Source organism: Ambystoma mexicanum, chromosome 3p, assembly GCF_040938575.1.
Source record: "Ambystoma mexicanum isolate Mex_15411 chromosome 3p, UKY_AmexF1_1, whole genome shotgun sequence".
Classification (NCBI taxonomy): Eukaryota; Metazoa; Chordata; class Amphibia; order Caudata; family Ambystomatidae; genus Ambystoma; species Ambystoma mexicanum.
The window spans coordinates 937,935,081-937,949,246 of NC_090925.1; the positions used below are offsets into that span (position 1 = coordinate 937,935,081).

General features: G+C 46.4%; 1 protein-coding gene across 1 annotated transcript in view; it reads right to left on the bottom strand.

Moving 5' to 3' along the window:
- Positions 1 to 14,166, bottom strand: part of NFS1 (NFS1 cysteine desulfurase) — a 1,222,594-nt gene that overhangs the window by 708,522 nt on the left and 499,906 nt on the right. Inside the window, exon 5 of the mRNA XM_069652239.1 lies at positions 5,280 to 5,432. Within this exon, the coding sequence (XP_069508340.1) occupies positions 5,280 to 5,432 (153 nt within the window). The remainder of the gene's footprint in view (positions 1 to 5,279; positions 5,433 to 14,166) is intronic.

The window sequence follows — 14,166 nt, forward strand, 5'->3', positions numbered from 1 at the left end:
AGTCTCTCCCTCTTTCTACAACGGGATGATCCCCGGAGCTGCATAGGGGATGAGGCTCACTAGAAAGCCTGTCCCTGATCACTAGACAAGATCAGCTGCAACCTCCACACGGCCATGTGCAGGTAAGCCCACTCAGTGGAATTTGCAATCCGAAATTTTATGCAAGTTAATTTTGAAATCCATATTATGCACTGTCAGCATTGATTTGTTTTTTGGGGCCATATAACACTGTGTTAATAGCATCTGCTATTGTTTGGATTTACTCAACGACCTTTCCAAGATGGCTGCACGCTTTCTGAGCACTGGAGTGCTCTGCCTGTCTGCCATCCCCCAGGGCCTCTGATGGGCCAAGCTCATTGCTTCTGGGCCAATCTGGGTTGCCGGCCGGCATACGCTGGCCCCTTCCCAAAGGCCCACTGCAGGCACCTGTCTGTGCCTGTCCGGGCCTGGCTGGGCTCAGGGGCCCTACATTGTTCGATGCCATGAAACGCATCTTGATGCTGGAAACATCCTCCATGCACCCACGGATCATACCATCCCCTCCAGACATTGAGTTCTGCCTGTTTGCTCCACTGCCTGGACATCTTTCCTCCGACTCTGTGGCATCGACATTGTCACCATTTCACCCCAGCTGGCAACTCGCCTCTACTACTTACTCACAACTTTCTACTTTATATTCCTTCCTGGAGCCCTCACTCCCACGACTACTGTACAGCATTGCCCTTGTCTGAAATCTGTATTTAGGTGTGCTCTAATCCTGTACTGTTTTGTGTCTGCCATTTAAAAATTGAATTTGGGTGATTTGTCTCTACTAATATAACATCCAACTAACTCCCTTGCCCTCTGTATTGTTTCTGTTCTTGCTTTCCTCAACACACACCCACCCCCCTTAGCTATCTTGGCCTTTTCCCAGCCCTATTGTGTACCTCCTTTCCTTGTGCACCTACCCCCACCCTGTCAACTCCCTCCCCTGTGCCTCAGCTTCTCAACCTGGTTAAGTGTACCACATTCTGTGCCTCCTCACAATGGTGTTCTATCTCTCCTAGCTTCTCTCTAACTGCTTCTCCATCTCCTATCCTTAACTACTCACTAAGTTTGGCAGGAAGAACTTTAAGGACACACCTGGCTGCAACCCAGGCCTTCCTATCGCAGACACCTACGTCAGTGTTTCTGCCAGAGAGACTCTCACTGACATCCTCTTTGTCGTTCCTTCTCCCGACCTATGGACCCTACATATGGTCGCTCTGCTCTCTCCCTACTCTTCCGCACACATCAATGGTGGTACCCATTGGGAGGTCCTTCTTGCCTTCTTCTCAACCTCCAGGGTCATCATTAATGTCTATCAAAATGGTACTGTCTTGGTACAAGTGCCGCAACCCAACCTCCTCCTCTTTGATAGGCTTATCCCTCGCCTTATCAACTTCCCACCTTCATCCCATCACTGGCTCCCTTGCCCACACCCTGCAAAGACAACCTCATCAACCTCTCCCACACTGGTGCCCTTGCCACCCTCTGCCGACACATCTGGGGCCCCCTTCCACCCCATGGCCGCTCCAGGTCTCCTTTACCTGAACTCTCCTCTCTAACATCTTTGTTATTTTTGGCCCCTCTGCCTTCTCCTGCCTCTCTCTTGCAGGCACTTGTGCCACTTATGGGGGTGGGAAGGAGCCGTCCTCTGCACACCCCCTTGTAAATCTTTCAGAAATGGCAAACAGCTCCACGTTGCCACGCCTAACTCTCGCTCTGCTGTCAAGCACTCCTCCGACATCTGCCACCTCCTTGAACACCTGGACCTTGATGTTCTTGCTCTCATCGAGACATGGTTTAAGGACAGCTCTGTCACGAGTTTTGACACACATCTTCCTGATGGCTACAAGATCCTCTCTGAGCCCAGGCCCAACAGGCCAGGATGGGCAGTAGCCCTGATCTTTCCTGAGTGGATCCCTGTTTCCATCATTCCCATTCAGGCCTATTTTTCCTTTGAATGCCTGATCTGCAGGCTCTCGCCTGTCTCCTCTTTTACTCGGGCCACCCTCTATCGGCCACCAGGCCAGACCACCCTCTTCCTCTCGGAATGGGCTGACCTGGCATCTTCTCTCCTTGACTCCTCCTCCCACCTCCTCCTGCTGGGGGATCTTAACATCTATCTGGAATCTTCAGGACTCTTCCACAACCTATGCGACTCTCTCCATTCTACCCTCTGGTGTGACGCACACTACTGGCCACACCTTGGATGCCCCCATCTCCACAGACATCCCTCTCTATATCCCTCTCACTACCCCACTCTCCTGGACTGATCACTCTCTTCTCACCGGAAGCTTGCTGCACCTTTAACACTGGCACACCCTGCATTTCCTCCCACCTTCAAGGTCACCCGACCCATGAAAAGTGTGTTAGCAGCCTCCTTTGCCTCCATCTACTCTACTACTACTCCTCCTCCTTCTCCTCCTCTTGTAGCTGGCACACACCCTGCCATAGCCCTCTCCAACTTTCACATTTCCATCTCCAACATCTCAGAGGGTTCGACTGAAGCCTGCCAAAAAATGCAACTCTTGGTACAACTCTGATTTGGCGGACCTTAAAAGCAAGTGCAGGGCAGTGGAACGGAAATTGGGATTTTCAGGTGCACCCTCTGACATACTGGCCTGCCACCTTCTGCAAAGGCAATACAAACTCTGCATCCGGTCCAAGAAAAGAGTCCATAATCAAGCCTGCATCTCTGCGTAATCTAACAACACGGCTCTACTCTTCAAAGTCAGCAAAGAACTAGCCAACCCTACTGCAGCCTCATCCTCTACTGCACCCGCCCAGGCCCTTTGCTCTGCCCTGGCTGCACATTTCACCACCAAAACACAGGACACCCTGTTCTCTCTCTCTCTCCTCTGCACCCACTTATGCACCACCATCCCTTATATCCCTCCCCCTCAGCGAACCCCTCCCCCCTTCTCTGCTTCATCTCCCATCACACCTGAGGAGGTTTCCAGACAAGTCCGGTCTATGAAAGCCTCTTCCAAACAGTTGGAACCCTGCCCCTCCAAAACCATCAAGGACATTGACTCTCTTTTGCTGCGATCTTGGCACACCTCTGCAACCTCTCCTTCGCCCCTGGAGTATTTCCCACTCCTCTCAAGCACTCTTTTGTGCATCATCTGCTCGAAAAACCCTCAGCCAACCCTTCCATTCTGGCAAACTATCGCCTGATCTCTATCACCCCTTTCCTGAGCAAACTCTTGGAGAAGTTGGCTATATCTCAGCTTACCCTCCACACCCAATCTGTTGGCTGTATCCGTGACCATCAGTCTGGTTTTAGAGCATCCAGAAGCACGGAAACTGCTCTTCTGAACACCTATGGAGACCTGCTCTCAAATATTTATTAACTCTCCCTCTGTCCTCATCCTTCTTGACATCTCTTCTGCTTTCGATACGGTAAACCACAATATCCTGCTCTCCCGGCTGTGGAGTACCCTGGGCATCACAGAGCAGGCACTGGCGTGGCTTGCGTCCTTTTTCTCAGATCGTCCTTCCCAGGTGATACTTTGCCTCTGCTATCACTCTCTCTAGTTGTGGTGTTCCCCAGGGATCTAATCTATCCCCCTGGTTCTTCAATGCCTACATGGCCCCTTTGGCCCAAATGATCTCTTCTTTCACCTCAAACTTTCAGTGTTATGTGGATTACACAGCTCTCTTTTAGGCTACCCTCCTGCCTCCTCCTCGCTCATCTCTGACTGACTGTCCGCAATTCAGTCCTGGTGCGCTGCTAATGATCTCTGCCTTAATGCCAGTAAGACAGATCATCCTCATTGGGACCCCTGCTCCCGCTTTCCCACTTGCACTCTGGCCGGCCTCCCTTGGTCCTGCGCCTTCACCCACCAGTGAGGCAAAGAATCTGGGGGTCATCTTCGACTTCACTCCCTCCTTCTCTTTTCACATCTCAGACATCTCTAAAAAGTCCCACTACCAGATGCACCTCTTCAGAGGTATTTTAGCTTTTCTCACTTTCCCGCAGAGGCTCACCATCTCCAGAGCCCTGGTTCTCTCTAGACTGGACTACTGCAACAGCCTCTTTCTCAATCTTCCTACTGCTACTTTCCGACCTCTTCAATTCAACTCATCCAGAACAGAACCGCAAGATTTATCCTTGGTCTCAAGCCAAGGGACCGCATCACTCCAGCGCTGAAATCTCTCCAATGGCTGCAAGGATCAAATGCAAGTCCCTCTGCATAGTCCACAAGGCTTTGTGGGGTCAGGGCCCTCACTAAATACTCCCCTTCCAGAGCCCTGTGCTCAGCCTTTTACAACTCTCTGCGCGTGAGCTGTTTCTTCCAACAGATTTGGAGGTAGAGCTTTATCCTCCATAGGGGTGTGGGTCGGTCTCTCTCTCTCTCTCTCTCCCTCCCTCTCCCTCTCCCTCTCTCCCTCCCTCCCCCCAGGTCCCAGCCTCCCCCACCAGCCCTACACTTGCCTCCAGGCATCTGCACTATGGCTCACACTTCTGCACTCAGAATACATTCCAGGTGAGAGGCCCCTTCTTCTGCACTTAACCCAGGCCCTGATAGACTGGGCGTACTTGTCCCTCTTTCCCTCCCTCACACTTGCACAACCTTGAATGCACTAGACCTAACAAGTTCGTTTTGTCCTGTCCTCCCATTGTCTTCCCTCCCAAACTTGGCTGCGCCTGAAAACCTTGTGCATAGGCGCCTGATGATTTGCTCTCCCTTCTCCCCCTCCTTTCTCTCCCGTCATGTACTTGCCATAGCAGAAATGCCTCTGGCCTGGTATACTAGTTTTTGTTAGATCATTCGGAAACTTCAAGGCCTAACAATTACTACTGTTTTCCCTTGTACCCTTCCCGCCTTGAAGCACTTAACTTGTGTAAAAGCGCTTTAAAATAAACAATTACAAAACATTTCAGCATAAAGTATTTTGTGTCACCAAAAATGGAGTGAAGATGTGTTCAGTGATTTCAGTAATCTTTATGTTATTGTATTTTCTGCACATTGAAGAACTGCGTACACCTTTTATGGAAAATGTTGGACCACGTATTGTACATATTTTGTATCAAATTTAGAATGACTAATCTGCGCTTTATGGACAGATTATACAAGTAAATTTATTGAATGATTCTGTAGAATTAAACAGTTTTTAAAATGTAACCTGTATTAAAACATACACTTGAACCTTTTATATAAATGACAATGTTTTCTTTGACAAAAAGAAACATGATATAAATGTTTATGACTGCATTTCTCACTTGAATTGCAGGAGACTAATTAACTTACATTTAGATCGAGGAGTCCATTTTCCTTAACGGGCAAATATGTGATATTAAAACCCTCAGCCTCCAGTGAACGACAGGAGTCCAACACACACTTATGTTCTGTCTGTGTCGTAATGATATGCTTCTTTCGTGACTTATAAAACCTTGCAACACCCTTACATGAATGAAAAAAAGAAAAAACAATGCATTTATTTTGCATGCTAATAAACATGTAAACGTAATGGGGCATACGCTTTGGGCAGATCCTGGATTTGCAACCTTAATTTACGACAAAAGACACTAAAGGCTGATTGAACAGAAGGCCTGCTTACCAAAATCTTTACATCACCCTCCCCCTTTTCGTCCTGAGCAGTAAACAAAGTGAAAGAGAAACTAGATAGTGACTGAATGCCTCATTGTATACACTTATGCTGCTACGGGATGAGCTAAGAAAAAAGGGGGAAGAGGGAGCACTATGAGCACCGAGCATATACTTGTTTCTTCTCTCTGTTCTGCTTCACATCACCACTTACGCAAAACACACCACAGTTACCAGGATCCCAAAAGTACTAGTGGGGCTTGGCGGTGACGTGAAATCACCACAATAGTAGGAGCAGGGAAGTGACAGAACCTCGCCCTTTAACCCTGATAACATAGCATTTTATTTCATGTGACCTTCGACCCTCGAATCACATCAGTTACGTCAACAAATGGCAGATAAAATGCACAGGAATAAAGATGCGTATTATCATTTTGCTTTTGGCAAAGCTGTGTGGCACATCCAACAGCATGGGAGTTTTAGAAAAGGGGGAGATGGTAGTGAGGATGGACACAACCAGCAGCAGGTAAGGCCAGCAGCAGGCGAGGAATTGTTTGTCACCCACCAAATGCAGGCCAATGTTAAAAGCAATGTGTTGTCCCGCCTATCTGCAACCGCTCCCGGAACAGACCACCCCGATGGTCTCCTTTCACAGCAAATCATGCACTGTTGAGATTGCCACTGTTATTTCTATGCAGTCTTCTGAAAGGTAGTGGATTAAACGCAGTTGCAAATTAATTCCTGGTGTGATAAAAATGTGTTCAGCAAGGCTGCCTTAAGCAACTTAATTTACTTGCAAAGTCTTAATACAACAAGTTTAAACAAACACCTCTAATCTTCATTTAAAGGCACATTCTGCAAGCTACGGTGGCTGATCACGTATGAGCAACTGGGGAAACCACATTGACATGTCTTACATTACTTAACAGTAGATATTGTGCAAGCCAGTGCCATTTGTTCAGCTTATTCCTCTGAAGGGGCCAATTCTGCATCCGTAGAAAAAGTGTATACCTGTACAATTTCTCCGGAACTTTCATTGAGAATTCAGTGTTAGGGCTTATAAAAATTATTTACAGTGCTCAGTCAATGACAAAAGCACCAGATTGTTGTATGCAAGCAGACACCTTGTTTCAGGTTTGCCACTACACGGAACTGGCAGGCATGTGCTTCGCAGTTCCCGTTGCTTTATTTTTTTTATAAAGGTATACGTCTGTAAGTCTTCTTTTACTCCAACAGAAAACTAATTTTGTAGAAAATAAGTACTTGGCAAGTGACAAATCTGTGTATTTTGGGACTTGTAGTCTAGATGCCCCCCTAATAAGCATCAGCTTACTCCCAGCTGTTGCCAAAAACCCACGAAAGCTTGAGCCATCAACAAAGTGAAAAGCGTTTTGTGTGTGAAAATACAGTGCTACTCCCTTCTTTATTTCTTAAGAATTGCACACTATGGCTGGTTACATTAGGGTATTCAGTTAGCATACATCGTCTCACTTCTGCACTATAGAAAACTGCTGTGCGCCTGTTCCCTGGGTAATTTTATACAGGAGGACCCAGTAAACCATTTTTCAAGGGGAATTAGTTTCCACTCCTCTAGAAACCCTCTATTCCTGTGGCATGCACATTCTTCTCCAATTTCCACCTCTTTCCTGTTGCCTCCCATCTTCACCCTTGACATCTTAACTGTCTCACCTTAACTGAGTCGCCTCCCATTCCCCTCCATTCACGTTTGCCACTAACGGTTTCTATTATTGCAAAATTATTTGAAGACACCAGGAGAGGCATTTGTTTGCAACCATGCTTAATTAATATAGTGCAACACTAGCACCCTTAATAGCCACTGACCAACTAGCACCACTTCCACGAACCATGAGACCCCCACTGGGTCTACCCCTTACCCTTGGATGCCGCAATATCATCACTGGAGAAGCCTTGATAATAAACTGGGAGGAGTACCCATGTGTCTCTTGGAAACTAGCAACGTGATGCGATCTTATATAGTCGCACCACGCTTCATCATGTAGGTTTCTAGTTAAGCCTGCAATATTGCACAGCCAATCCACTGCCAAGGCGCAGAATTCCTAAGAGAAAATAAACCATCCATCCAGAACACTCAGATCTAGCAGCGACATCAGTTTGGAACCAAGACCATACAACAAAAGAAAATTCGGAGGATCCTCTTTCACCTTGCCCCAAAAACCTGGAACGAGCTACCAAAGAACACACGTAACACAAGAGATCACCTTCTATTCAGAAAATGACTATAATCTTGGCTCTTCACTCCATAAACAGAAGGAATGCCTATGGGGGCACATACGCAGCAGAAACAATACTCGGAGAGGCAACCGATCCTCCCCATCTCCCTAATCTAGCTTCTATAAATTGAGGTAAGGGAAGAACAATCTACAGCAAATTACTTTACCAATTGAAAGATTGATAAGCTACAATCATACTAAAGAACGATCACGGAGCGATCAGGAGGGGCTGGTAAGGATGACATTTCAACACCACCTTAGCTGACAAAGCAAACACAGGCAGCAATGGATCACCAACAGGAAATAGATAGGAAGGGGGCGATTACTGTGCAATATACAGCACCAATACCAGAGTGGGGGACAATGCGCACCTCAACCTGGTTCACAAAGGTCAGAAATAGCACAGATGGAAACTTGCCATCCCATCACACCTAACAATTAGAAGAACAGACTAAAAATGCAAACCCCATAGAACAATCAGATACGTAGAACAAGAAATACAAAGACTAAGACATAAAACCCACTAACCCAGAAGCTCAAATTATTTCTGCATACATATCTGACACAAAAACCCACACAACTACCTCTTCACACAGCAAACCACATGCACTTCACCACAGCGCAACAACAAACAAACACATAGCTCGCACCAATGGCACATGAGGACTCGCATCGATCCGATATTCACACCCAAGCTCAGCGCACAGTGAAAACCAAACCTAAGCTGCCAACAGGACACCACCTTCTCACATTCCAACTCCCTCTTCACCCTACTAACCCCCATCCCTCCTCCTTGTTTGCAGATCCACCAGAGCGCCTGGGGACAGTGCATGGTACTAAGATCTTTAACATTAAAGGAATGGTCCGCCCAAAAAATTTTATTGCCCAAAAAGATGGGCAATAATAAACAAAAATACTCGCACCTTTTTTTTTTTTTTTAAGTTCCTATGTAAAATTTTGGGCAATTCAAGCTCAAAAATTGGAAAAGCAAGCACATGGGCGCATCCATTTTGTGAAATGGATGCCTGCCTGTGCTGGCTTTTGCGGCACTAATGAAGGAAAAGCCAGCCACCTGTAGTAAACAAAAGCTACCACTGGGTGGCTTTTCCTTCATTGGTGCCGGGACGCGGACCGGAGACTACAGGCAGAAAAGCTGCATCTGAATCTCGGTAAGTGCTATTTTTTTAAATAAGCACTAGCCTGAGAAACTTAGAAAGAAAAACCGCAGCATTTTCAAACACAATAACGTTATATTTATGTTTGCGGTCACTTCAAAAGCTACCGCAAACATAAATACAAAGTTTTGAAAGCTGCGGTTTTATTTCTAAGTTTTCCGAGCTCCTCCAGCCCGGAAAACTTAGAAAAAAACCCACAGCTAGTGCTTATTTAAAAAAAAAAAAAATAGCACTTACCCAGATGCAGCTGCAGCTCTTCTGCCTGTAGTCTCCGGTCCGCGTCCTCCGAGTCCCGGCACCAATGAAGGAAAAGCCACCAAGTGGTAGCTTTTGTTTATTACAGCTGGCTGGCTTTTCCTTCATTAGTGCCGCAAAAGCAAAAGCCAGCACAGGCGGGCATCCATTTCACAAAATGGATGCACCCATGTGCTTGCTTTTCCAATTTTTGAGCTTGAATTGCTCAAAATGTTACATAGGAACTTTAAAAAAAAAGTGCGAGTATATTTGTTTTATTATTGCCCGTCTTGTTGGGCAATAAAAAATTTTGGGCGAACCATTCCTTTAACATTCCATGACAAGAGGCGCACCTCGGGACAGCATCACTCCTGATAGAAGAGTGGTGAGAGGGATCGGCTGCACTCGACGTGCACAGTTTGTCAATCAACCTCTTCTGAGCATTGCTTATTTAAGGTGTCACACTGCTGTAGGTTCATGCAAGTGGGAGATCTTATGACTTCAGTGTTGACCAGACCATTGGGAGGAATTCAATGGTATTTAGGGGTCAATTGCTGGATGATATGGCCTTAGGTGGAAGGGCCTTTGGCTCGATGTTTACACTACTCGGTAGATAAGATCTATATTCCAACAAGTACAATCCTTCTGCTTAGTTGTTAGACATCAATATGCTGATATCCTTCGTAGGGTAACCAGGGGCTGGAAAAAGATTGCAAACTATAATGTCATCCCTTATTACAGAGCAACAACCTTGTCTATGTCTTAACCAATGGATCACTGTTTTTTAACGTCTCCTTTATTTCCTTCAGATTTGGGGCCAGCTTGGGGATATAAACCATATAAGCTGTATTCCTATTAGCAATGTAAACATGAGAATCCCTCCCTTCCCAGACCCTTCCTGATGTAGAAGGCCCTTTTGCATGTGCCCACAATCATTCATCGTGCCATGTCCCTGTGTGCTAATTCGACCCCCAGGATTTAATGAAGGTGGAACTGTGATTATCCTGGGAATTATTGCTCCTATTAGCAGCCAATTTTATAATCACTGCATCCACATTTTGGGTAAGGGTAACATGGCCTGTGCAGTTAGCATTTGCCCCATCTACCTCATTGCAGGAACTAGTGCATCGGACGTTGGGCATGGCTATAGACTTAGAGACGCTCTGTATGCGTTCTCCCTGCGCATTAGTACCACAAATCGACCCACTACCATTTAAGCTTCAACACATGATCCTAATGTCACCCACACATTTATTAAGCATACTCTTCACAGAATTAATAATTGGTAACGACACAGTAAGGCAGGAACATGAATGAGGCAGTGATATTTGTTTCGTCAATGAGGAATCCGCCACAGGCTCAGATGTCTTGAGTATACCCGACCTCATTCTATGTAAGTCACAACCAATCAATGGAGGGAGAATATTCTTCTCATCTAAATGACCAGATTCTTGGTGGTCAGTGGCCTCAAACTGGGCTAAAGAATAAAATCTATTAAACACTGGAATGGTAACATAGCAGACTGAGCTCGATGGAATAGGTGACTCTATGTCCAGGATAGGAGAGTCTTAAGGATTGCCGGGATTCAAACCTGTGACCTGCACATCACGCTCAGATGCAGCAGCGAGCACTCAACCTGATAACAGAGTCCACACACAGCAAAAGCAGAACCCTGGATTGGGTTGCAGACAAACTGCAACACCAAAATACTTTCAAACTCGCCATGTGCATGGTTAGACCATCACATCATTCATTACGAGCTCCAGAACCTCACTCAATCACCGCCAACTGCTCCGCAAGCTCCACCTGCCATTACTAGAAACAACCAGTTGATTACTTTAGAGAACATACTTCCGCTGATTCAACCCATGACCAATCCCCTGCCGTCCCATAATCCAGACCCTGCTACTTTAGTAGACTCCTACAACCAAAATCTGCTCTAGCACTAGACCAATTGGCTCCCCTGAAAACCAGAAAAGCCAAACAACTCAATCATCTTAACAAACGGTTCACATCTGCTCTGAAAGTGCGGAAATCCAAAAGATACGCGGATGCCAATTGGAGGAACAACCCCTCATGCCAGAATAAGGAGCTCTTCAATATTGCTGCTAACTCATACAAAGATGCCATGCTACAAACAAAAAGACGGCACCTTCAACAACAGAATACTAAATCCCAAATTCAGTTCCAAAGAACTTTCACTATCCCAAAAGAACTGGAATCCCCCACTCCACCTCAGACAGCTTGCAACAAGGACGCCCCATGGTGTGCTAACATCCAAAAGGCTTTGCTCGATAAAATTGCAATACTACAAACCAAAATAGAAACCAAAAGACTTATTTGCCTCTAAAGGCAAAGCCATTTCTAACAAACACCACTTACCCACACCGAAGGTCGGTAAACCTTTTGAATTCTCACCAGTCACCAGCTCACCTGGTCTCTGCGGAGGCATTGGGGCCTGGTTGCAGCCCTCCCTGAACTTGAATCACCCCCTTCAGGCCTCTCCCTCAGTAGAAAAGCTGTGAGCAGTGGTATGTGGTGATACTGCTCCTGTGAATTATAGAAGATAAGCTCTCCGTCCTGCTACTTCTGGCAGGGGTGCGTCGAATGGGATGTAGTTCCTTCACTGATCCCTGATCAGGATTAGTCCAGTCCAGCTGCGACTATGCTTCTCCTTATGATTGGTAAGTCTTTCTTGAGCTCCTGTGATGCTGTTTGTTCTGTTTCATGTCTTTATATGTTGCTCCTATTTATGCCTGCAATAATGTCCCTCTTCTGTTTTCTTCCCTTAGATGGAAATGCGGCCTCAATGCAGCTGTGAGACGCAAGACGCGGCCGGATGGAAGATGGATGCTACCGCAATGTTCAACAGCAGGTAAGTGATGGTTTGAGGAAAAGCGCGAAGTATGGCAAAGCGCAACCTTAAACTGACTGTTTTTTCAATGACTAACCTTGTCTTCTGTTTTTCCTTGCAGGCACTGCAGTCGACGATGGAGCGTGTCGCGTTGCGGTGCCAAGATGAAGATTTTGCCGTTTCAGAAAGTGTAAAGATGAATACTTGGGTCACCGAAGAGATGTACAGGTAAGAACAGCTTCCCCCAGTTGGTAAGTATGCTGGCAGGAAGCAGGATGTCCAGGAAGCAGGATCTTCAAAGGTAAGTCTGACCTCAGGCGACGGTGAGCGTTACGCTGCTTGCAAGTGCAGAATAAAGCAAAGCGTCTGTCTTGAGGATCGGGGCAGCTTATATAGCTGAGATTGTGGGCACGCCCATTAGGGCCATCTTACCAGCCACTCCTAGAGAGTGAGCACGTGCGAAGGCAATCCATTAGCAGCCACACCCAAGAATACACTTGGGGCTGCTTAATGGATGAAATGTTCAAGGTTAATGCATCCTGCTTAATGGATGGAATGTTCAAGGTTAATGCATCTGAAGTGCTATGTCCATAATAAAAGATTTTTGGTGTTAAATGATGTTCTTGTCTACTTGTGGTCCTGAGCCTGGTGCCAAAGGCGCCAGAACAGTGTCCACCCAGGTCTCCTGTGCATGCGACCCCTGCATGCCTGTGCCCCCGACTTCATGACCATGACAGGTGGAGGCCACAATAGCCGGCCTTAAGCCCTCCAAATACCAGGGGGATATTTGCCCAGCCTCCATCATCAAAGAGGGAGCCAAAGAGCTTGCGTCCTTCATCACCTCCTTTATCAACTCCTCTTTCGCCTCCTGTTGTGTACCCAAGAATCTTAAAGACGCCTGGGTCATGCCCCTCATCAAAAAGCCCACCCTTGACCCCAATATCCCTACTAACTACCGACAAATCACCACTGTACCGTTCCTGCTAAAAATCCTGGATAAAGCAGCATACATACACAACCACCTAGAAACTAACAACATACTAGGCCTCCATCAATCGGGGGTTCAGGCCAAGACATGGCATTGGGACAGCTCTTCTGGATATCAAAATCCAGATGGACGAAGCTAATGATAAGGGCAATCCCTCCCTACTGCTATTACTCAATTTGTCAGCTGCTTTCGATTTGGTGGACCACAACATACTGACTAATCACCTAACCAATTTGGCCTCATTCTCTCCCAAAGCAGCCAAATGGATCCAATCATTCCTCTCCGAAAGATCCATGACTGTCTTCTCATCTGCAGCTTCAGCAGCTCCTTCGCCTATTATCAGCAGAGTCCCACAAAGCTCTTGTGTCTCCCCAACGTTGTATAACATCTTTACAAAGATGCCGTTTGATCACCTAGATGACATGAAAGTTCCCTATACTAACTAGGCGAACGATATGCAAATTCTCATCACACTCACAGGGTCATACGAGAAGGATTCCGTCCGACTAAATGAAATATACAGCAAAATCCAAGGCTGGATGGCAAAGCTTGGTCTTTGTCTAAATGATGACAAAACTGAGCTGTTACTCATTGGCTCTAGGCAACGCCTCAACAAACTGACCCCGCAATACGAAACATTTAATATCGATAGAAACCTCATTGCCGTGTCCAAAGAGGCCAAAACACGGAGTCTACCTCGACTCAACCATCTCCCTATCGAGACAGGTTAATGCAACTTCATCCTCTATGGCTTACACCGCCAAACTAACAAATGCTTGCAGAACATTCTTATCTACCCCTAACTACATCACGCTGGCCAGAGCCCTTATACTTTCCAAATTGGACTACTGCAATACCCTATTTGGGCACAAGCAAACAAAACCTGCACAAACGCCAAGTAATGCAAAACAACGCACTCCATGTAGCACTAAATTTACCGCGTCCTGACCACATCTCCCAAGCCAGGCAACGTCAAATGGCTTCCCATTCAAGATAGAATTACCTTCAGAATACTAATGATCACCCACAAATGTCTCTCCAACACGGCCCCCAAATACTTAGCTGATACATTCTGCAGAAAAACCTC